General features: G+C 45.3%; 1 protein-coding gene across 4 annotated transcripts in view; it reads right to left on the bottom strand.

Annotated features, from left to right (window-relative positions):
* lyst (lysosomal trafficking regulator) overlaps window positions 1-22,149 on the bottom strand; it is a 491,836-nt gene that overhangs the window by 270,099 nt on the left and 199,588 nt on the right. For all 4 annotated transcript variants that reach the window (XR_013576613.1, XM_078541985.1, XM_078541986.1 and 1 more), the window contains exons 16-18: window positions 13,100-13,290; window positions 2,012-2,257; window positions 1,226-1,399 (exon numbers count right to left, since the gene is read on the bottom strand). Coding sequence is in view for 3 of the 4 variants with exons in the window: in XM_078541985.1 (XP_078398111.1) it covers window positions 1,226-1,399; window positions 2,012-2,257; window positions 13,100-13,290 (611 nt within the window). In the remaining variant the exon portion in view is untranslated. The remainder of the gene's footprint in view (window positions 1-1,225; window positions 1,400-2,011; window positions 2,258-13,099; window positions 13,291-22,149) is intronic.

Below are 22,149 nucleotides of genomic sequence, written 5' to 3'. Positions count from 1 at the left end.
ACTTAGAGAACAGGATGACATTCTGGAACAGTTAGTACTCTAAAACACCTACTGAGCAATTTTTGGGGGTCAAAATAATTTGGGAACATAACTGGTTCCTGGAGAGTCCTACCTCAATAGAGAGAGGCCTTGACCACTGGGTTGTTGCACACTGTGAAGCTTTAGGGAGGAGCTGTTAATTTACAGGTAAATTGTTTTGCTTCTCCTTCACTTGTAATGTTGAGGTGTCAGCTGTGGCTCAGTTCATAGCACCCTCGCCTTTGAATCAGAGGGTTGTGGGTTCATGTCCCACTCCCGGAAAAACCAAGAACTGTGATTGTACTCGAAAGAGTTGCAATCTGTGACTGCTGATAACTCGAAAGAGTTTCACTTGTAATATTTTTCATCTCCCCCTCTATTTTTCTGTTTGCAGTTTCACATTTCCTGTCTTCCTCTTTCTCTCTGCCCATCGCACATTTCTTGTCAACTTTCTTGCTCTCAAACTCTTTCATTTTCCCTTTTTATTCAAGTCTTGTCTTCTCTCTCTCCCTCTCTCTCAATTCCAATATGTAACACATATATTTAATTCATTTCTACTCAACTTCTTTTGTAAGGTATAGGAAATGAATCAAAGTGACAATCAGTAAGCCCGGGTCAAAAATAATTCTGAGGAGCAGGCAGGGAATAGCCATGCAAAAACTGCTGCAGCATATGTAGGTGAGAGAGAAATTGGTACCTGAAACCTGGGCTGGAAGGGAGGAGGACCTGGAGTTGGACTGAAATGCCCCTCTCCCTCAGGAAAGAGGTAAGGTTAATCTTGTTGCTGCAAACACTGGGCTGCCTTCCCAATGATTATGGACACATATGGAACTGCAGTAAATGCGTGTGTGAAAGTAAAACTGCGGTTGGAAAAAGGAGAAAAGAGAATGGGAGAGGGAGAAGGGGAGAGAGAGAGAGAGAGAGAGAGAGAGAAAGAAAAAGAGAGAGAAAGAAAGAGAGAGAAAAAAAGAGAGAGAGAGAAAGAGAGAGAAGGAGAGAACAGAGAGACTGATTGATCAGGACATGATCAGTACACTGGGTATTTATCAGTCATACTACCTATATTGCTACCTTTCACTTAATATGGGTAAACTGACCATCTTTACCAGACTGTGTCAGTCATTCAATAACATTTTAACAAAAATGATGTTGAACTAGTCACAGGAGACAGTGCATCAAGAATCTGGTTGGAGAGAACAGAATGTACCTTTAAGATGTGGAAACCTACAATACATTTCATTTTGATGAGCACTTGGTGAATCATAGCATAGCCATGACAGCTCTCCATTTCCTGGATTCTCTGCTGGTTATACTTTGTCAAAGTTAGTATAACTTTCAATGCTAGAGCTTGTGTCTTTTCACAGTCACTAATCTCTACAGTCTGGAGAGAAAGAAAATACAAATATATCATATTCCAAACAGATTGGCAACAGTTAATTTCTGAAATGTGTGCGTATAATTTTTAATCTGCAAAAGTAAATGCCAACGCATTTGTTTTTCAAATAACAAAAGAAATTTATCCTGTGAGTAGCCGAACCATACTTCGCATGGGTTCAATGCCTGGTCTTTGCTACGATAGTTATGCTGAATGCTGGTAGGGATGTGTCATTCAGTACACATGAATGTGTACAGATATCACACACACTGAGTGGGGTGAGCTGTCACAGGCATGATGACCCTTTTATGTTGTAAGATTCAATAAATTTCATCACGCAGCTTGACCAGCCAAACCAAACTCTGTTCTAACCCAATGTTAGGATGGTCAGCGTTCAGAAGTTGAAACCCTCTGTAGGTTCTCCCTTTCTAGTATCAGGGTGCTGAGCCAAACTGCAACTCTACTCTCCACAGTGATTCCAACTGAAATCAACTAACTGCACAAATTGTGAGCTGGTTCACTTGCATTAATCAACTACACTCTAAGGTGCTCATCCTATTTTATAATTAAATTGACAAACATCTATTGCTAAGTAACTCAAAAATGACCATCTCATACTCTGGCAAAGAGGAAGATGAATGCACCAGTTCCTCCAATTTTATGCAAAGTACGTTGAAGTTCCTGATGCTCCAAAGGCTGTAAGTTCTTTAGTTGCTGGGGCTTCAGCACATTGCTTTGGATATCCTTCAAGCTGAATGGTCTCTGTGATGATACAGTTCGTGTTTGACCCTTGAGTCGAATAACTGGCTCATAAATTGTATATTGAGCAGGGCATCTTGGGTTGTAAACAATAGCAAGACCATCCTGCAAAAAAAAAACATAGCCATCAAGCTTTTATGTGCAATATAAATTAATGTTTCCTCTGTCACACAAAAATCAAAGTGCTAGTTGTAAAGATTGGACATTGATCTACAATTATCAACAAATATAAACTTACTGGATTGATAGGATGCCAAATGGGGAGGACCAATCCTTGCTCACCAGCTTGCTGCTAGGTGGTTTCCAAGGGAGTTTTCTTGCAACCTTTTTACTAGTCATCAAAACCCCTTTCCCTTGCTACCTCTCATTCCCACCTTCAATAGCGTCAAAACCTGCCTCTTTAACTGCACCTTGGCCACCCTCTCTAATTTTACTCCTGTTCTTGACTCCTAATATTTTACACGCTGAGATAATCTTCCATGTTAAAGGGACAATATAAATGCAATTTATTGTTATGCTATGGTTAAGCATGTGGCCTCACAGTAATAGGATGGCTGAGTTCTATGCCACAGCACCTGCTAAGAACAAAGCATTGCATGTTTAAGTGCAGTTAAGGCCATAAATCTACCTCATTACAACATTATAAATATTTACCACACAGAAAATGCCATGGGGCCCAACTGGCTCTTGTCTGTGTTTATGCCCACAAACTTCCTCCCACCCTTCTTCATCTTACCCTATTCTTTTAACCTTTCTCCCTTTAAGGCATCTATGCTACTCACCTCAACTATTTCATGTGGTAGTGAGTTCCACATTCTAGCCACTCAATGGGCAAAGAAGTTTCTTCTGAATTCCCTATTGGTTTTATTCTTGACTCTCTTATATTTATGGCCCCTGGTTCTGATCTTGTCGTATCAAACCCCTTCATAATCTTAAAGACTTCTATCAGGTCACGTTTTCTTATCTATGGAAAACAGCTCCTATTCAATCTTTCCTCTCATCCCTGGTATCATTCTAATAAATCTTTTCTGTACCTTTTCCAGTGTTCCTGTGGAGATTAGAATTGTTCGCAGTGCATGTGGTCTAATCAACGTTATATATAAGTTTAAAATAACTTCTCTGCTTTTCAATTCTATCCCTCCAGAAAAGAAACCCCGTACTTAGGTTCTTTTTAAATGGCTTTATTAATACATTTCACTACTTTTAGTGTTTGTGTATTTGTACCCACAGGGATAACTCACTCTACCACTCTGGGTCGGTGTCAGCACCATGTCAATGGGTTGTGGATTATCCTTGGCCATTGTGTTTTTGAGTGTAAATTGTGCATAAATAACTATACCATGGCACTCTGAATATTTATAGGGAGGCGGTGATGTAGTGGCAATGTCACTGGACTAGTAATCCAGAAGCTCAGGCTAATGCTCTGAAGACAAAGGTTCAAATCCACCATGGCAGATGGTGGAATTTAAATTCAATAAATTTAGAATTAAAAGCTAATCTAATGGTGACCATGAAACCAGTGTCAATTATCATTAAAACCCATCTGGTTCACTAATGTCCTTTAGGGAGGGAAATCTGCCGGCCTTACCTGGTCTGGCCTACACGTGGCTGCAGATCCACAGCAATGTGGTTGACTCCTAAATGTCCTCTGAAATGGCCTAGCAAACTGCTATGAAGTCTAAAAGGAATAAAACCAGGTGCACCACCCAGCATCGATATAGGCACCGGAAACAGCCCTGTCGACCCCAAGAAGTCATCCTGACTTACATTTGGGGGCTTGTGCCAAAATTGGGAGAGTTGTCCCACAGACCAGTCAAGCAGTCACACCGTCATGGAATCATACCTTATAGACAATATCCAAGATGCCACCATCACCATCCCTGGGTATGTCCTGTCTCACTGCCAGGACAGGCCCACCAGAGGTGGCTGCACAGTGGCATACAGTCAGGAGGGAGTTGCCCTGGGAGTTCTCAACATCGACTCCTGACCCCATGAAGTCTCATAGCATCAGGTCAAACATGGGCAAGGAAACGTCCTACTGATTATTATGAACTGCTTTCCCACCCTGCCTCAGTTGCTGAACCATACTCCTCCATGTTGAACACCATTTGGAGGAAGCACTGAGGGTGGCAAGAGCACAGCATGTACTCTGGGTGGGTGACTTGTCCATTACCAAGAGTGGCTTTATAGCATCACAACAGACCAAGCTGGCTGAGTCCCAAGGACATAGCTGCTAGACTGGGTCTGCGGCAGGTGGTGAGGGAACCAACAAGAGGGAAAAACCTACTTGAACTCGTCCTCACTAATCTACCTGTCGCAGCTGCATCTGTGCTTGATAGTATTGGTAGGAGTGGCCACCGCATAGTCCTTGTGGAGACAAAGTGCCATCTTCACATTGCGGATACCCTCTATTGTGTTGTGTGGCGCGACCAGAGTATTAATTGGGATAGATTTTGAACAGATCTAGCAACTCAAAACTGGGCATCCATGAGGCACTGTGGGCCATCATTAGCAGCACAATTGTATACAACCACAATTTGTAACTTCATGGCCCAGTATATCCTCCACTCCACCATTACCATCAAGCCAGGGGATCAACTCTGGTTCAATGAAGAGTGCAGGGGGGCATGCCAGAAACAGAACCAATCATACCTAAAAACGAGATGTCAACCTAGTGAAGCTACAACACAGCACTACTTGCATGCCAAACAATAGAAACAGTATGCAATGGACAGAGCCAAGTGATCCCACAACCAACAGATCAGATTGAAGCTCTGCACATCAGCCATGAATGGTGATGGTCAACTGAACAACTAACTGAAGGAGGAGGCTCCACAAATATCACCATCTTCAATGATGGGGGAGCCTAGCACCTCAGTGCAAAAACAAGGCTGAAGCATTTGCAGCCATCTTCAGCCAGAAGTGCCGAGTGAATGTTCCACCTCGGCCTCCTCCTGAGGTGCGCAACATCACAGATGCCAGTCTTCAATCAATTCGATTCACTCCACATGATATGAAGAACGAATTGAAGGCACTGGATACTGCAAAGGCTATGGGGCCTGACAACATTCCAGCAATAGTGCTGAAGGCTTGTGCTCCAGGACTTGTCGCACTCCCAGCCAAGCTGTTCCAGTACAGCTAGAACACTGGCATCTACCTGACAATGTGGAAAATTGCCCAGGTATGTCCTGTTCACAAAAAGGACAATTCCACTCAGCTAATCACTGCACCATCAGTCTACTCTTGATCATCAGCAAGGTGATGGAACATGTGATTAGGCACAGCATACTCTGGGTATGCTGATCCATCCAGCAGCAAGGAAGGGGATCTATGAAAATCTATAATTTTCCATAGAGTTTTAACAATAGTTTGTTTTATTTTATTTTTTCTTTCACAGGATGTGGACGTCACTGGCTAGGCCAGCATTTGTTGTCCATTCCTAATTGCCCTTGAGAAGGTGGTGGTGAACTGCTGCAGTCTATGTGGTGTAGGTACACCACAATGCTGTTAGGAAGGGAGATCCAGCATTTTAACCCAGTGACAGTGAAGGAACGACAAAATAATTCCAAGTCAGTCTTCTGTCTGGCTTGGAGAGAAACCTGCAGATGGTGATGTGGCCATGCATCTGCTGCCCTTGCCCTTCCAAGTGGTAGAGGTTTCGGGTTTGGGAGGTGCTGTTGAAGAAGCCTTGGTGAGTTTCTGCAGCGCATCTTGTAGATGATACACACTGCTGCCACTATGCACCGAGGTGGAGGGAGTGAATGTTTAAGGTGGTGGATGAGGTGCCAATCAAGCAGGCTGCTTTGTGGTGTTGAGCTTCTTCAGTGTTGTTGGAACTGCATTCATCTAGACAAGCGGAGAATATTCCATGACACTCCTGATTTGTGCGTTGTAGATGGTGGACAGGTTTTGGGGAGTCAGGAGGTGAGTTACTCACCGCAGAACTCCCAGCCTCTGACCTGCTCTTCTGGCCACAGTATTTATTTAGCTAGACTATTTCAGTGCCTGGTCAATGGTAACCCCCTGGTTATTGATAGTGGGGGATTCAGCAACGGTAATGCCATTGAATATCAAGGGGAGATAGTTAGATTCTCTTTTACAGGAGATGGTCATTGCCTAGCACTTAAATGGCAAATAACATTAATTCCACACATCAGCCTAAGCTTGAATGTTGTCCAGATCTTGCTGCATATGTACACGGGTTGCTTCAGTATCTGAGGAATGGTACTGAACATTGCGCAATCATCAGCGAACCATCCCCACTTCTGACCTTATGATGGAGGGAAGGTCATTGATGAAGCAGCTAAAGATGGTTGGGCCTAGGACTCTACCCTGACAAACTCCTGCAGTGATGTCCTGGGGCTGAGACGACTGACTTCCAACAACCACAACCACCTTCCTTTGTGCTAGGTATGACTCCAACCAGTGGCGAGTTTCCCCCGATTCCCATTGACTTAAGTCTTTTTCGGGATCCTTGATGCCACATTTGGTCAAATGGGCCTTAATGTCATGGCTGGTCACTCTCACCTCGCCTCTGGAATTCACTCTTTTGCCCATTTTTGGACAAAGGCTGTAATGAGGTCAGGAGCTGAGTGGCTCTGGCGGAACCCAAACCGAGTGCCAGTGAACAGGTTATTGTTGTATAAATGCCGCTTGATATGACTGTTGATGACACCTTCCATCACTTTGCCGATGACTGAGGGTAAGCTGATGGGGCAGTAATTAGCCATGTTGGATTTGTCCTGCTTTTCGTGGACATAACATACTTAGGCAATTTTCCACATTGTCAGGTAGATGCCAGTGTTGTAGCTGTACTGGAACAGCTTGGCTAGGGGCACATTTGGTTCTGGAGCACAGGTCTTCGGTATTACTGGCAGAAAGAAAGACCAAGAGGCAGTCAGCATCAGTTAGAAGAGCATCGGAAAGGAAGACCCAGAGGCAGTTAGCATCAGTTAGAAGAATGTCGGAAATAAAGACCCAGAGGCAGTCAGCATCAGTCAACTCGGTGAAAGACGCGCTTTGGTCTGCCCGAAACTTGTTGGTCTTCCAGCACAAAGAGTTGTCCCCGACCGATTGTTGCGGACTGGCACAATCCAAAGTCCAGGACTACGTGCTGAGGGACGCACTAAAGCTTGGGGCAGCTGCCGCAAAGGCGCAATGGGGAAGGGTCGCTGTCTAAGACCTTTCTACCACAGCGCACCGAGAGACTGGGAACTGTTTAGAGCCCCTCGGGCTGTACAGATCAAAATGAAAGGCTGTAAATGATTGTAATATTGTTTGTACTGATGCACCTGGTGATACATTTTGTAAAAGTTTAACCTGGATTGTACCCTTGTAATGTTGTTTTTGAAATGGTTTTGAATGTGATTGAAGATTTTTTATGAATAAAGTATATTTTTACAATAAAAAAAAAAAATCAGTTAGAAGAGCGTTGGAAAGGAAGACCCAGAGGCAGTTAGCATCAGTTAGAAGAATGTCAGAAAGATGGACCCAGAGGCAGTCAGCATCAGTTAGAAGAGCGTCGGAAAGGAAGACTCAGAGGCAGTCAGCATCAGTTAGAAGAGCATCGGAAAGGAGGACCTAGAGGCAGTCAGCATCAGTTAGAAGAGTGTCGGAAAGGAAGACCCAGAGGCAGTCAGCATCAGTTAGAAGAGCATCGGAAAGGAAGACGCAGAGGCAGTCAGCATCAGCAAGAAGAGCATCGGAAAGGAAGACCCAGAGGCAGTCAGCATCAGTTAGACGAGCGTCGGAAAGGAAGACCCAGAGGCAGTCAGCATCAATTCGAAGAGCCGTCCAGCCTGTATTCCACAGAGCAGCTGCCGTCTGACAGAAATCAAAGTTTGACATCACAGGAAAGCAGCTAAATGGTTTTGTGCATTTATCTTTAAAACTCATTCTTCAGGGAGCAGAGAGAAATGGACCTGCAGCAGATACCTCTACTCGGGAGCAGATAAAAGTGAGGGCAAGGCTCAGGACCTTCGCTTATCTTCGGGGAGCAGGGAGAACTGGACATGACCTACCCAAGAGCTGGCTGAGTTTCAAAAAAAAAATCATTGACATTTCAAGAAAACCGTAAGTTCATTGACTGGTGAGAAACTACTGTTAGGGAGTGTTGCGAAAGTATAATAATTTTCATACTATTATTATGGTTTATTGTAAAGTAGGTTATGGGTGTGAGTATAGATGGTTCTGTCTGTGTGATTTAATTACACTGGAGTCAGGTAGACTGCAAACTTTAAATTATCAAAAGAAGTGAGATGTAGAAGTGTACTCGAAATGCTAATGAGTAAACATGGATGCTGTCTTAGCATTTAAAGTGTGATGGAAATTTGCATTTTTAGATAAATGGAGTTGTTTGGATTTCAAAGGGATGTTAGGATGTCTACAACTAGCCAGATAAGCAAGACCAAGAAGTGTGTTTATTTTTCCCAAAGGTTACTGACAATATTGGCAACATGAAAGCTTTTATATTATGAGAAAAGTACATTTCCAAAGATATATGGAACAATGGAATTTATAGGGTAAGGAGAGAGAAACATATATAAAGGAGAATGAATGGCTATGTTAGGGGCCATTTAAGATCTAATAAGAGTGTGTGAAACAACCTTCAAGAAGCCTCCAGCTATTTGTGCATAAGTCTGCTGTGTCCAGTAACTAAAGTTGGAGAAAAGTTAACGGGAATTCCACTATCAAGTGGGTACTGTGGTAACTTGCTGGCTTGCTTTTTAAAATTTAAAATCAATATTGGGCTGTTTCCTTAAAGGGGGGTCAGGATAATTAGGAATTTTTAGAATTTGTTATAGAATTAAGTAACTGTAATGTTATGTATGTGCTTGAAATCTTTTCTTTTGTTAACAAATACTTATATTTAATTTTTAAAATCTCTCAAGGTCTTAACGGACTCATTACTTCTTAATTCAGTGCACACATCTTCTCGTAATAAATACAAATTGCAAAACTGTTGTGATAGCATGGCCAAGTTTCCCTTGTGGATTTGGTCCACCTGGCACACATCATCTGCCACGTCATAACAGGGAGCGTCTTTAAATAACTGAAAATTAGAAAAGTATATATTTTTTTTAAGAAGTAGCTACTTAGATTTAAGTTAGAAACACAAGCAAGAGGGAAGTAAAGTTAAGTCAAGGCCAAGTAAAATAAAGTAATATAAGTAAAACAAAGTTAACATAAGTGAAGTAAAGTTTAAGCATGGCAGGGCAGCTCGGTTGTGTGGAATGCACGTCCTGTATTATGTGGGTGATTCGTGGATGCTACCAGTGACTTAGACAACCACATGTGCAGGAAGTCTGCAGAAATTGAGCTCCGATTTCAGAGCTCAAGCTGCGGCTGGAGTCACTGTGGCGCATCTGCGAGGCTGAGAGTTACATGGATAGCATCTTCAGAGAAGTGGTCACACCGTAGCTTAGGAGCATGGAGGCATAAAGAGAATGGCTGACCCTCAGGCAGTTCAAGGGAACCAAGCAGGTAGTGCAGGAGTCCCTGGGGTCTCGATCGCTAATCAGTTTCCCATTTTGGATATTGGTTACTCAAAGTGCAGTCAGAGACACGTGTGTGGCACCACGGGTGGCTCAGCTGTACAGAAGGGGAAGAAGAAGAAAGGAAGAGCAGTAGTGATAGGGGATTCATTAGTATGGGGAACAAAGGGCGTTTCTGTGGCCATAGACGTGACTCCAGGATGGTATGCTGCCTCCTTGGTGCCAGGGTCAAAAATGTCACAGAGCGGCTGCAGGACATTCTTCTGGAGGAGGGTGAATAGCCAGAGGTCATGGTCCACATTGGTACCAATGGCTTAGGTAGGAAAAGGGATAAGGTCCTGAAAGCAGATTTTAGGGAGCTAGAAAGGTGACGGAAAAAGCAGGACCTCTTAAGTAGTAATCCCAGGATTACTCCCAGTCCCACGTCACGTGCTAGTGAGCATAGAAACAGGAGAATTGAGTGATTGAACACATGACTGGAAAAATGGTGTAGGAGGGAGGCGGGCATCAGATTTCTGATGCATTGGGACTGGTTCTGGGGAAGGTGGAATCTGTGCAAGCCGGATGGTCTATATCTGAACAGGACCGGACAAATATCCTCGTGGGGGAGGCTTGTGAGTGCTGTTGGGAAGGGTTTAAACTAGATCGTCAGGGGGATGGGAACCTGAGGGCAGTTTCTGGTAGGACAAATTCAGAGCAGGGAACGGGAGACAGAAAATTAACAAGTGACTCTGAAAGACAGAAGAAGCAAAGGTTAAAAAGTGTACAGCACAGGAATTTGGCAGTGTGAAAATGTGTATATATATATATATATATATATATATATATATATAAATGCAAGGAATATAGCAAATAATGCTGATGAGCTGAGAACACAGATTGGTACATGGCAACATGGTACCGTTACTATAATGGAAACTGGCTGAAAGAGGGGCAAAAATGCCAGCACAACATCCCTGGATAGAGTTTTCAGGCAGGATAGAGAAGGGGATAGAAAAGGTGGGGGTGAAGCATTATTGGTTAAGGAATCAATTACAGCTGTGAGGAGGGATGATATACCAAATAAATCATCAAATGAAGCCATATGGGTTGAGCTCAGAAATAAAAAATGGAGCAGCCAGACTGCTAGCAGTGTAATATAGGCTCCCAAATAGTGAAAGGGAGATAGAAGAGCAAATATGTAGGCAAATTTCTAAGTGCAAAAACAATAGGGCATTAATAATTGGGGACTTCAACCACCCTAATATCAAATGGAATTTTGTGCACAGTTCTGGTCACCACATTACAGGAAAGACAGAATTGCTCTGGAGAGAGTACAGAGGGGATTTACAAGATGTTGGCAGGGCTTGAAAATTGCTGTTGTGATGAAAGATTGGATAGGTTATGGTTGTTCTCCTTGGAACAGAGGAGACTGAGGGGTGACTTAAGTGAGGTGTACAAGATTATGAGGGGCCTAGATGGAATAGACAGGAAAAACCTGTTTCCCCAAGCGGAGGTCAATTACCAAGGGGCACAGATTTACAGTGATTGGTAGAAGGGTCAGAGGGGACATGAAGAAAAACTTCTTCATCCAATAGGTGGTGGGTGTCTCAAATTTTATGCCTGGTTTCTTGATGGAGGCAGAAACCCTCTACTCTTTTAAAAGGTACCTGGATCAGCACCTGAAGTGCTGTAAGCTGCAAGACCAGATGCTGGAAGGTGGAATTAGAATGGGTGGCTAGTTTTTTATTTTTCCTTGTTAGGCCAGTGCACACATGATGAGCTGAACGGCCTCTTCCTGTTCCGTAACTTTTCTATGGTTCTAATGTTGTCAGGGCCCACAGCCTTTGCAGTATCCAGTGCCTTCAGCCGTTTCTTGATACTACGTGGAGTGAATTTAATTGGCTGAAGGGTCTGTGATGTTGAGGACTTCAGGAGGAGGCCAAAATTGTTTATTGCACAACTGGAAATTAGTTCCATTGCGTATGTGCTGAGAGAGCATTAAGTGAGTGCGATAGGGAGGTTGGTAGAGAAAGACATGCCAAAGCCGAAGACCAAGGTCCATCTAGTTTGGTCACTAACATCCTGGTAGTTACTGGATGCAATGATCATGGAGTTGTTGAATAATCATGACAATCAATCTCTGTTAATTAGTCTACCACAAATGCAGACATGATGTGAGAGAAATCCCAGTGGTGGAAAGCTTTGGGAACCATAAAGCCAAAGCCACTTGTTCCTCCCATGCATGCTAAACTCACCAGATGACATGTCTCAAATTACATACATAGTGTATCGCAAAATGTTGTAAACGTGTATCGGATTTATGCATTTGTAATCACTTTAGTATACCCTCTAGTGCAGAAACTAAACTCAGATTACAGTCTTATAAGATTCTAAATGTTATTTTTTCTTTTGTCTCCACTTCTCTTTCCTGAAGTAATTGGTCAAGAGGTTTTCCAATTGGTCTTATTTTAAACCCAACCGTAATCTATTTATAAAAGGGCCACTTCCAAGGTTAGAACTACTTCATGGTAAATCAAGGCTACTGGCTCATTGCTAGGGTACATTCCACAAGTCCCAATTGCACTCAGATGCCTAGCTCCAGCAGCCATTTTCTTTTATGAGCAAATCTAGACAGTGACTTTTGGTAGACTGTTTGACTATGGAGAGTGGGGGAAAGAATCACAGCTGAATCTAACATGGAAAATTTGCTACCACATGGAGTGGTTGAGAGGTCTCATAGATGCATTTCAGGTGAGGCTAGATGAACGCAAGAAAAAAAAGGAATATAAGGATATGTTGATAAGGTGTTTTGTAAGATGAGAGGAGGCTTATGTGCAGCATAAACATTGGCATAAAACTGTTGGGTTGAATATCCTGCGTGTGTTGTAAAATTCTATGTATTGCTAGTCTCGCACACTAACATATGTATATTTCCAAAGGAGGTCACAAACTAGTGATCAGCAGTTGTGACCCTGGTTAATTTCCCCCTCCGCATCTTAGAAACACTGAGGTCAAATTTAGCATCCCAACTGAGAACATCTAACTCAGCACATACTATAGATAGAACCTGGGACCTTCTGGATCTGCAGAGGTCACCAGTTCAACTGACTGAATTATTAGGGGAGGCTTGGCTAACTTCCTTACCTAGTTATGCAAACTAGTCATGGAATAATACACAGAAGGCGGCCATTCAGCCTATCATACCTGTGCTGGTTCTTTGGATAGTTTTTTTTCAGTTAGTCCAACTTCCTTGCTCTTTCCCCACAGCTGTGTAACATTTCCCTTTTCAAATATATATTTAATTTCCTGGAATCTGCTTCCAACATCCTTTCAGGCAGTGCATTTTCGATCATAACAACTCACTGCATAAAAATATTCTAATCTCCACTGATGATTGCAATCTTAATTATACATTTAGCATACCATTTGACACTGGATTTAAACAAGTCAGGTATATGTGTATTCTACTCACCACCAGAGGGCCAGCATCCACTTCCTTATATTTCATGAGAAATTCACTAATCTGATCACACTGTAGAATCTCCAGAGTAACATACTTCGAGTAATTTGCTTGAGGTTTGCCATATTTACAGGGCATGATGGAGGTGATGTCAGGTCCACAGACATATAAATAATAAGCTTCTTCTGGCCCTATCCTGGCACCTATTATAAAATGCACATTTGAGTACCAGTAAAGTTATTTGCAGAAAATGGAAATATTTTCAATCCATAAAGTTTAAATGTGATGATATATACTCTAGCTTTAACATAATTGAAAAAATGGATTTACATTCTAGTATGGGTGCACTAAAATATAAATTTATACTTTATTACTACAGTATTGGGTTCAATGAGAATTTGCACATTTTCACTAATAACATGGTATATGCTGCTGGGTAGATTTTATTGGACACACCACATGTACATTCAGAGTCCAAAAATATTCTACACTATTCGGCGGGTTTATAGTATTTCTTAGTCAGTGGGTTCAGTTCGTATGGAAATATTGAGAGAGATGAGGAATCTCAATGTGTCCTGTGAGAAGGGATACTGCAACCAAAATACAACATGTGACGAAAGTATAATAATTTTCACAATATTTTTCTGGTTTATTGTGAAGTAGATTTATAGGGGTAAGTATAGTTGGGTCTGTCTGGGCGATTTAATTACATTTGGAGTCAAGTAGACTGCAATTTGAAATCATCAAAATAAGGTAGGTGCTTGACATGCTAAAGGATAAACATGGATGCTTGCTTAGCATGTAAGGTGTGAAGGGAATTTGCATTTTTAGATAAATGAAGGGATTGTTGGATTTCAGAGGGATCTTAGTCTGTTTACAACTAGCCAGATGAACAAGGCTAAGGAGTGTGTTTATCTTTCCTAAAGGGTACTGACAAAATTGGCAACAGAAAGTTTTTTATATTATGAGGAAGATACAGTTTCAAGACTTTTGGAACAACAGACCTTACACATTAAAAAGAGAGAAACATGTATAAAGGGGAATGAAAGGCTATGTGTCAGAAGGCCATGTAAAATCTAACAGCAGTGTGTGAAACTTTCTTCAAGAAGCCTCCAGCTTTTTGTGCATAAGTCTGCTATTCCACTGTCAAGTGGGTATTGTGTTAACTTGCTGATTTTGTTTTAAATCTAAAATCTATTTTGGACTACTGCCTTAAAGGGGGTGTAACTGGGAGTCAGGTTAATTAGGAATTTTAGGAGTTGTTATAGCAGTATGTAATTGTAGTCTTATGTATGTGCTTGAATCCGGCTCTGAAGAAGAGTCATACGGGCTTGAAACGTTAACTCTGTCTCTCTCTCCACAGATGCTGTCAGACCTGCTGAGTTTTTCCAGCACTTTGCTTTTGAAATCTTTTATTTTGTTAATAAATATTTTAAGTTGATTTTTAAAATCTCTAAAGGGCTTGGTGGACTTGTTACATCTGAATTCAATGCACACATCTTCTCGTAATAAATACAAATTGTAAAACCGTCGTGATAGCGTGAACAACTTTCCCTTGCGGATTTGATCCGCCTGGCATACATCATGCCATGTCATGAGCATTTTAACCTTTCCAAATCTTAAAGCATATGCTGCTGTTCTATGTACTAGTACAGCACCTTAAGATGTAGAATTTAAGTTGTGAAGGCTGTGCTTTCAAATTGACAAGGCCATTCACCAAAAACCCTAATGAGAGGTTCACAGCCCGGTAGGAAGTTAACTAATCAATGTATCAGCTTTGAAACACTGGCTTCTGTTAGTCTGCCAGGGGATTTTCTAGAAAATCCATAATGAGTTCTCTTGCTATCAAAAGGTTAACAAAATAGAGTTTTTAAATTTATAGGACAGAATTTTGCAGACTTAGTGCAAACCTGGGGAAATTCCGCCCAAAGTGCAGGAGCAGATGGGTGAAACATCTTTTACCCACCGGCCCCGATGGTGGGTTTTCAAGCCGTATCGTCCCAAACCCGCCTCATTATTTATGCACTCCCGGGAAACACGCTGTTTCCATGGTGAGCGAGCTATCATTCACCCGCCGGCCATCACCCAGCCACCATATCACACCGGGCGCCTTTATTAAAGTCCAGCCGCAAGCACAACACTCATTGCTTCCAGCTCACCACTGCTGCACGGAAGACATGGCCAACAAAGGAAAAAAGGCTGCAGCCCTCTGCTTCAACGACAGGTCCTTCGAGCAACTGCTGGATGCCGTGGAGGCCCATCAGGATGTCCAGTACCCCCGCTCTGGCCACAGGATGGGCAACGTGACCAGCCCAGCTTGGGAGGCGGTGGCAGCGGTGGTCAGCGCCAATGTCCTTCAGAAGAGCACAGCCACCCAGTGCCACAAGAGGATGAATGATCTCCTCCGTTGCGCCAGGTTAAGTCAATTTTCTCATCACTCTCAACTCTCACACTCACAAACCCATCACACATCCACATGGCCCTCACTTACAGTGCAAGGGACATCACCATTCACTCTCTCACACAGACCGTCATTGTCCTCATCCGTCCACGAGACTACTCACCACCCACAAAGGTCAGGCATACTTATCATCTTTCTCCATTTCTATTCATCCAGGACAAGCTGGCACACAAGAGAGTGAAGTCACAGACCGGTGGCGGAATGCCCGAAATCAAGGTCCTCGCAGACTTTGAAAACAGAGCCACCCAGCTAGCCGGCCACTATCTAGACCAGTCCTGTGCTGACAGGGAGGTCAGCGCTGCTCTGCCAAGTGAGGATCCAGCAGTACAACATCCATCAGACAACCATGTGTCCTCTTTCCCAGGCCACTGCCATGCACTAATTATCTCTCCTTGCTTTCGCAGGCACATCTGCCAAACTGCCGACAGAGTCCATGACCCAAGGCCACCAATCAAGCCCCGGAGAGACCTCTGGAGAGGAATCTGGAGGCACAGCGCTCACCCACACCCTTCAACAGTGCAGAGACACACACACCTCGGTGGGGCCTAGCTTTATAGTAGCCTCAGGATCACAATCTGGTGAGTACATCGCACTGTCTGATCCACAGCAGGTGGCAGCAGGGACTTCCCAGGTGTCCGGCACTCGAAGGACTGCTGGAGGCCAGAACGTTGCTGAGTCCGAGTCAGATGACGAGCCTCTGAACTCGGTCATGTCACAGTTTCTGGAGCTGCAAAGGCAATCTAGGGAACATCAGGGAGGGATGTCCGCTGCACTCCTCAGATTGCAAGGCATGATCGAGGAGTCCGTCCGCCTTCAGACCGAGGTGATAGCGTTGTCATGCCAACACACTGAGGTCAGCACTGGTAGGATGGCCCCCGCCATGGAGACCTTGGTCCAGGATTTCGCTGCTGCACGGGCTCAACTCCATTGCTGATGCCATAGCTGGCCTCAAAAAGTGTGTACATGAGAGTGGTGCCGGGCAGCTCGATCTCACTCCAGCTACCCCTGGTCCTTAAGGAGTCAGCCTGCGACCCCCCCAGGCACCCATAGGGAGGAGGATCAGCAGATGCACACTCCAGGCCCATCCATCCAGGTGACTCCAAGTGTGTCCGGCCCATCCGGCTCCCCTCTTCCTGTGATCTCAGCAGCTCCAGTTCTACAGGCCAAGGAGGATGCCACTGCCACACAGCAGGACCCTGAAAGCAGGCCGGGGCCCTCCAAGTCTCGGCCGTCCAGAGGGCTCCCGCCAAAGTCACCATAGTCAGCAGGCTGCCTCCACCTGCACTGTGGATGTCTGGGGAGCAACAAGATGTAGCGGCAGGGTTATGAAAGTTAAGGAGAATTAGTTACACAGCCTGGGCACAGGTGCTGATCACTTGTACATACTGTTCACTATTGTCAATAAACTCCCAAGAATGTCTCCCTGCCTATGGCTCCTTGTCCTGATGAGCAATGTCTTGTCACTCAGATGTGAAACCTTTTTACACAAGATAAAGGCAGGTGTCTCAGTCAAGGGTCTCTTCCCTGTGCTCTGCAGCCTTCAGACCAAGGTGGTGGTCCAGCCTCGCACTCCTTAGAAACATTACTGATGCCTACACCTCGGCGGTGCTTGTCACTGCTGACAGAATGTAGAGGGCAGGCGCCACAGAGTTCTCTCGATGTGCTCGCAGCACCTTTATGGAGGGACAATCCCCCATCTCTTCAGCATCAGTGACCACTGATGCTGCGCTCCAGCTCTTGAAGGGCTCAGATGCTGAAGTCGGACAAAATATCAGAACTTCCAAAGCTTTATGGCTGCGTCTCCTGATCACATAGCGCAAGCAAGCTGCCCTCGGCCTGACAGGATTCAGACATTCTCAGAGGCTATGTGAAGATTTGTAGAGTGTCCTCACTACATGTTGTCATTATCCTCCTGCAATCAAGCAACTATTAGGACCTTCACTGCATCCCTATGACAGGAGCATTCTCACAGTGGGTAATAGCGCTGCCATAAGTCAGACTGGAGTCTAAGGTTCACAAATGTGATGTGAGGATCTATGGGGTCATCTCACTGCATGTCATCATCATCCTCCACAAATCTAGCAGTTATAAGGGCCTCCCAATCGCGCCTGCCCCATCTAGCCAGTGCGAGAGCCTCATCCCCATCATCTTCGCCTCCGAGGACCTCCTCAGCCTTATCCCCGTCAGCATCTTCCTCTTCAGAGGAGACATGCAGCCCCTCCATCTCCTCCTCAGCCAGCTCATCTCCCCGTTGCAGCGCCAGGTCGTAAAGGGCGCAGCAGATGATGACAATGCGTGACACCCTCTGCAGACAGTATTGCAGGGCTCCACCAAACCGGTCCAAGCACCAGAACCTCATTTTCAGCATCCCGATGATCTGCTCCACCGAGTTGTGAGCTGCAGTATGAGCCTCATTATACAGTTGCTCTGCTGCAGTTTGAGGCAGCTGCATGGGTGTCATCAGCCACAGCCTCTACGGGTAGCCCTTGTCCCCGAGGAGCCATCCCTCCAGCTTCTGTGGATCCTGGAAGACTCCAGGGATCTGTGACCGATTGAGGATGTAGGCGTCGTGCACACTCCCTGGAAACCGTGAGCACAACTGCAGGATGCGTTTCTGGTGGTCATATACCAGCTGCACATTCAGTGCGTGGAAGCCCTTCCGGTTGATGTAGTCCACCGTCTGTAGCGAAGGAGACCTGAACGCCACGAGGTGCAGTCAATCGCACCCTGCACCAGTGGAATCCAGGAGAATCCAATGGTCCTTGCATCCTGGCTGTCCCGGTCCCAGGCGAAATGCACAAAGTTATGTGCTCTCGAGAAGATGACATTCGTGACCACATGGATGCACTTATGGGTGGTGGCTTGTGATATCCCAGAGGTCACCTGCAGCCACTGGCATAGAAATTGAGTGCCGCAGTCACTTTCACAGGCACTGGCAGTGAATACCCTCCATGTCCCCCTGGCGCCAAGTCCTGCAGTAAGTGGCAGATGTGAGCCACCAGGTCCCTAGACATGCGCAGTCATCAGCGACAATGGTTCTCGGGCATCTGCAGGAATGACAGGCAGCGTCTAAAGGCCCCGAGTGTCGCTAGGTGCCAACCAGCCACAGCTCACTGCCACTCCTGGGCAGCATCTGCGGGAGCCCCAGCACTCCCTTCTTCCTGAAATTGCTGCTCCTGCCTTTGCGCGGCCAGGAGCCTCAGTCACTCTCTCCTCCGTCTTCTCCGCTCTCTGTAGGCCATCAGGCATACAGCTAGGTCACCAGGCTCCATGCTCCTGATGTGGTCCTCCTGCAGTATGAAAGAGACAGAGAGATGGGTGTACTTAGCACCTTTCCTGGCCCTGTGTAACAGCCCCTAAACGCTTCCCGGAGAGTGCTGGCCACCCCTCGGATGGCGGCAGATGAGTGTGCTGCATTGCTGCCCTGTCAGCCTGTGCCATGGGGCAGACTGCTCCTAACTGGGATGCTGAGATTGCAAGGGGCTGTGAGTGCCTCCAACAGTGACTACTACGTGGCCAGCGTTGGCGAGGAGATTGTACAACGTGTGCAGTCCAACTGCTCTGCGGTCCAGTCAAGTAATCGCGGGCTCGGAGTCTGTGCCGGGTGGGGGGGGGCCTAAGGTCTGGGGCGCTTGGTAGCACTTTGGTGCCTCCGCGTTGCTTGGGTGGGTGGGCAGTCTAGGAGCTCGACCCCAATCATATCACTGTGGCTGCGCCTGAACTATCTCAGTAGCAGCGGAGTGATCAGTTCATACAGGTGTCCCTACTGCATGGCCACTTCCCTTGCCTACCCTGCCCCCCACCTCAATTTCTTGTGCGTGGGATCCAACACCAGGGCAGCAGTTGCCCTCCCAACAACAGTCGCCTCCATAGCTGGGCAACAGATGCTCCTGGACAGCGCCCCCCCGACAACAGTCGCCTCCATGGCAGGGCAGCACTTCACCCCGGCCGCCCTGAAGCCTGCAAAGCAACAGGTGAACCTGGCGAACTGTGCAGAATGATGCTGTTCGCTCACCTCCAGTTCCCCCAAAGTGAAGGCCACCAAGTGCATGGTGCTTGTGTGCTGTTGTAAAACACGTTGAGATGCTTTCCCCCCTGACATGGACGGGTGATCCGCTGGGAGTCCAAGAGCCTGGCGGGATGGTCTTTTAATGATTTGCTGATGTATTACAATGAGCTCCCTGACGACCATTGGCGGGGAACACGGCCAGCCCTTTGCAAGCTCAGCATCCCAGTTAGGAGCAGTCTCTCCCATGTTGCAGACTGACGGGGCAGCCATGCAGCGCATCATCTGTGGCCATCCAAGGGATGGCCAGTACTCTCCAGAAAGCATTAAGGGGCCGTCACACAAGGCCGTTGGTGGGCTGAGTGGATGATTGCGATCTGCCTTCCCGCCATCGTGAAACCGATTGCGCCATATTGTCCGCGCATGCCACCTGACACGCACGCTGCCAGTGGGCACGGAAAATTCCACCCTCAGTTCCTAGCAGAAGAGCAGCATTATTTGCAGGTCAGGAACACATTTAGCTAATTACAGGCTTTGTCCTGGCTCCTTTAGCCAAGCCATGGCATTAGCATCCTGCCTCCAGCTTCTCTGACAAATCAAGGAGGATGCATGGGATGGCATGTCCATTCTCTCAGTGGAATGATTTCTAATTAAGGGGACCATAGAGTAGGCTCATGAATAGTTGGATTTTTGAGGCTGCAGCAACCATAGAAATGGAGAAGAGGACTGGGAAGACTGCTCCCCGGGTGTCTCACTCTTAACCTATTCTCTGGAGCAGACAGGAGCTGAAATTCTAAAACATGTCAGACATACACTCCGGACATAGCTGGACAACCTCATATTCCTCATCCGGGAAGATGAGCACATGTTGAGGGATCTCAGGGTGCTGTGATCGTGACTATATTCATGAAGAGAAACAAGTCCGATTACAGTAACTACAGAAGAGTCTCCCTGTTGTCTGCCACAAGATGATCATTGCAAAAGGATCCTCCTCAAACGCCTCCTCCCAGTGGCCAAGGAGTTCCTTCCAGAGTTGCAATGCAGTTTTCATCCATCATGAGGCACCAGAGACTGGGTGGATGCTGAGAAGATATTTCGCCTTCCTGGGACGTTCTACCCTGTAGAATCCCCTCAGGATCTTATACGTTTCAATAAGATCATCTCACATTCTTCTAAACTCCAATGGGTATAGCCCCAACCTGCTCAACCGTTCCTCATAAGTTAATCCCTTCATCCCAGGAATCAGTCAAGTGCGGTAAAAGAGTATTTGAGGACCAAGATTTCAAACCCAAGACTAAGGTCACGGTTTACCAAGTAGAAGTGATCCCTGTGCTCCTACATGTTTCAGAGGCTTAGCCAAGGTACAACAGACACCTCAAAGCACTGCAGAAGTACCACCAATGCTGCCATCAGAAGACCTTCTGAATCTGGCAGCAAGAAAGGCAGTCCAACAGCAGCATTCTCTTCCAAGCTAACATGTGCAGCATTGAGGCACTAATTACTCAAAACCAGCTCCATGGGTGGGACGTGTAGTTCATATGCCTGACACTAGGCTCCTGAAGCAACTGCTCTATTGGAACTCAGTCGCAGCAAGAGATTCCCAGGACGACAGTGGAAACGTTTTAGGGGTATCCTTAAAGCATCCCTGAAGAGGTCAAACATACCCGCCAACTCATGGGAGTCCCTGGCTTGTGGCTGACCAAAATGGAGAAGACTCATCCAGGAAGGCACTGAACACATCGAAAGGCTTCACCTGGAACATGCAGAGGCAAACTCAAGACATGGGAGGGAATGTACAAACCTCCAAACCCATATACCCAATCCCTCAAGCACCACCTGCTTTGCATGTGGTAGAGTCCGCAGATCGTACATTGGACTTATCAGCCATCTTAAAACCCACTGAACCGAAATGGAAGCAAGTCATCCTCGATCGAGAGGGACTGCCTAAAAAGATGTCTTAGCTTCATAAATCAGCAGGCTGTGGTATGGAATTAGGGAAAGGTTAATAAATTGGATTAAAAATTTAGTTACAAAGGAGAAAACAAAACATAAAAATTAAAACAATTTTTCAGAGGGGTTAGAAATGGGTAGTAATGTCTAATAGGGTTGAGTTCTGAAACCATTTCTGTTCACTGTCCAGAAGATAGATTACATTTTGGGCCTTACAGGGAGTGGTGTTGGAATTTGCAGATATAACAATAATAGGACGTATAGTTAATTCCAAAGAAATCTGCAAAGGGATATTGATAAGAAGAAGCAATGAACAAAGAAATGGCAGATGGAATTCAATGCCAGCAAGTGTGAATTATATTTTGGTTAACAAAATAGCAGTAACTATACTCTGAATGGAAGCAAACTCTGCTGTGCAAGACCAGGGGGATTTCAAGTAGTTGAAAAGACTAGAATGAACATCCATGGATACAAGATTAAATTAAGAGATTTAGAATTGAGGGCAAAAGAGGATTTTTTTTAAAAACAGTTGTGCAACTGAGCTTGAGACACAAATTATATCAATGTTAAAACTTAGATGGCTGAAAGGAAACAGGTTGAAGGGATATGAAAATATGGCAGTAAATGTGATAAGGACTTTTTCAG

Source organism: Cetorhinus maximus, chromosome 5 (assembly GCF_964194155.1).
Source record: "Cetorhinus maximus chromosome 5, sCetMax3.hap1.1, whole genome shotgun sequence".
In the NCBI taxonomy this organism is placed as follows: domain Eukaryota; kingdom Metazoa; phylum Chordata; class Chondrichthyes; order Lamniformes; family Cetorhinidae; genus Cetorhinus; species Cetorhinus maximus.
Note: the sequence above shows the minus strand (reverse complement) of the source record. Positions and strands in the feature narration are given on the sequence as shown.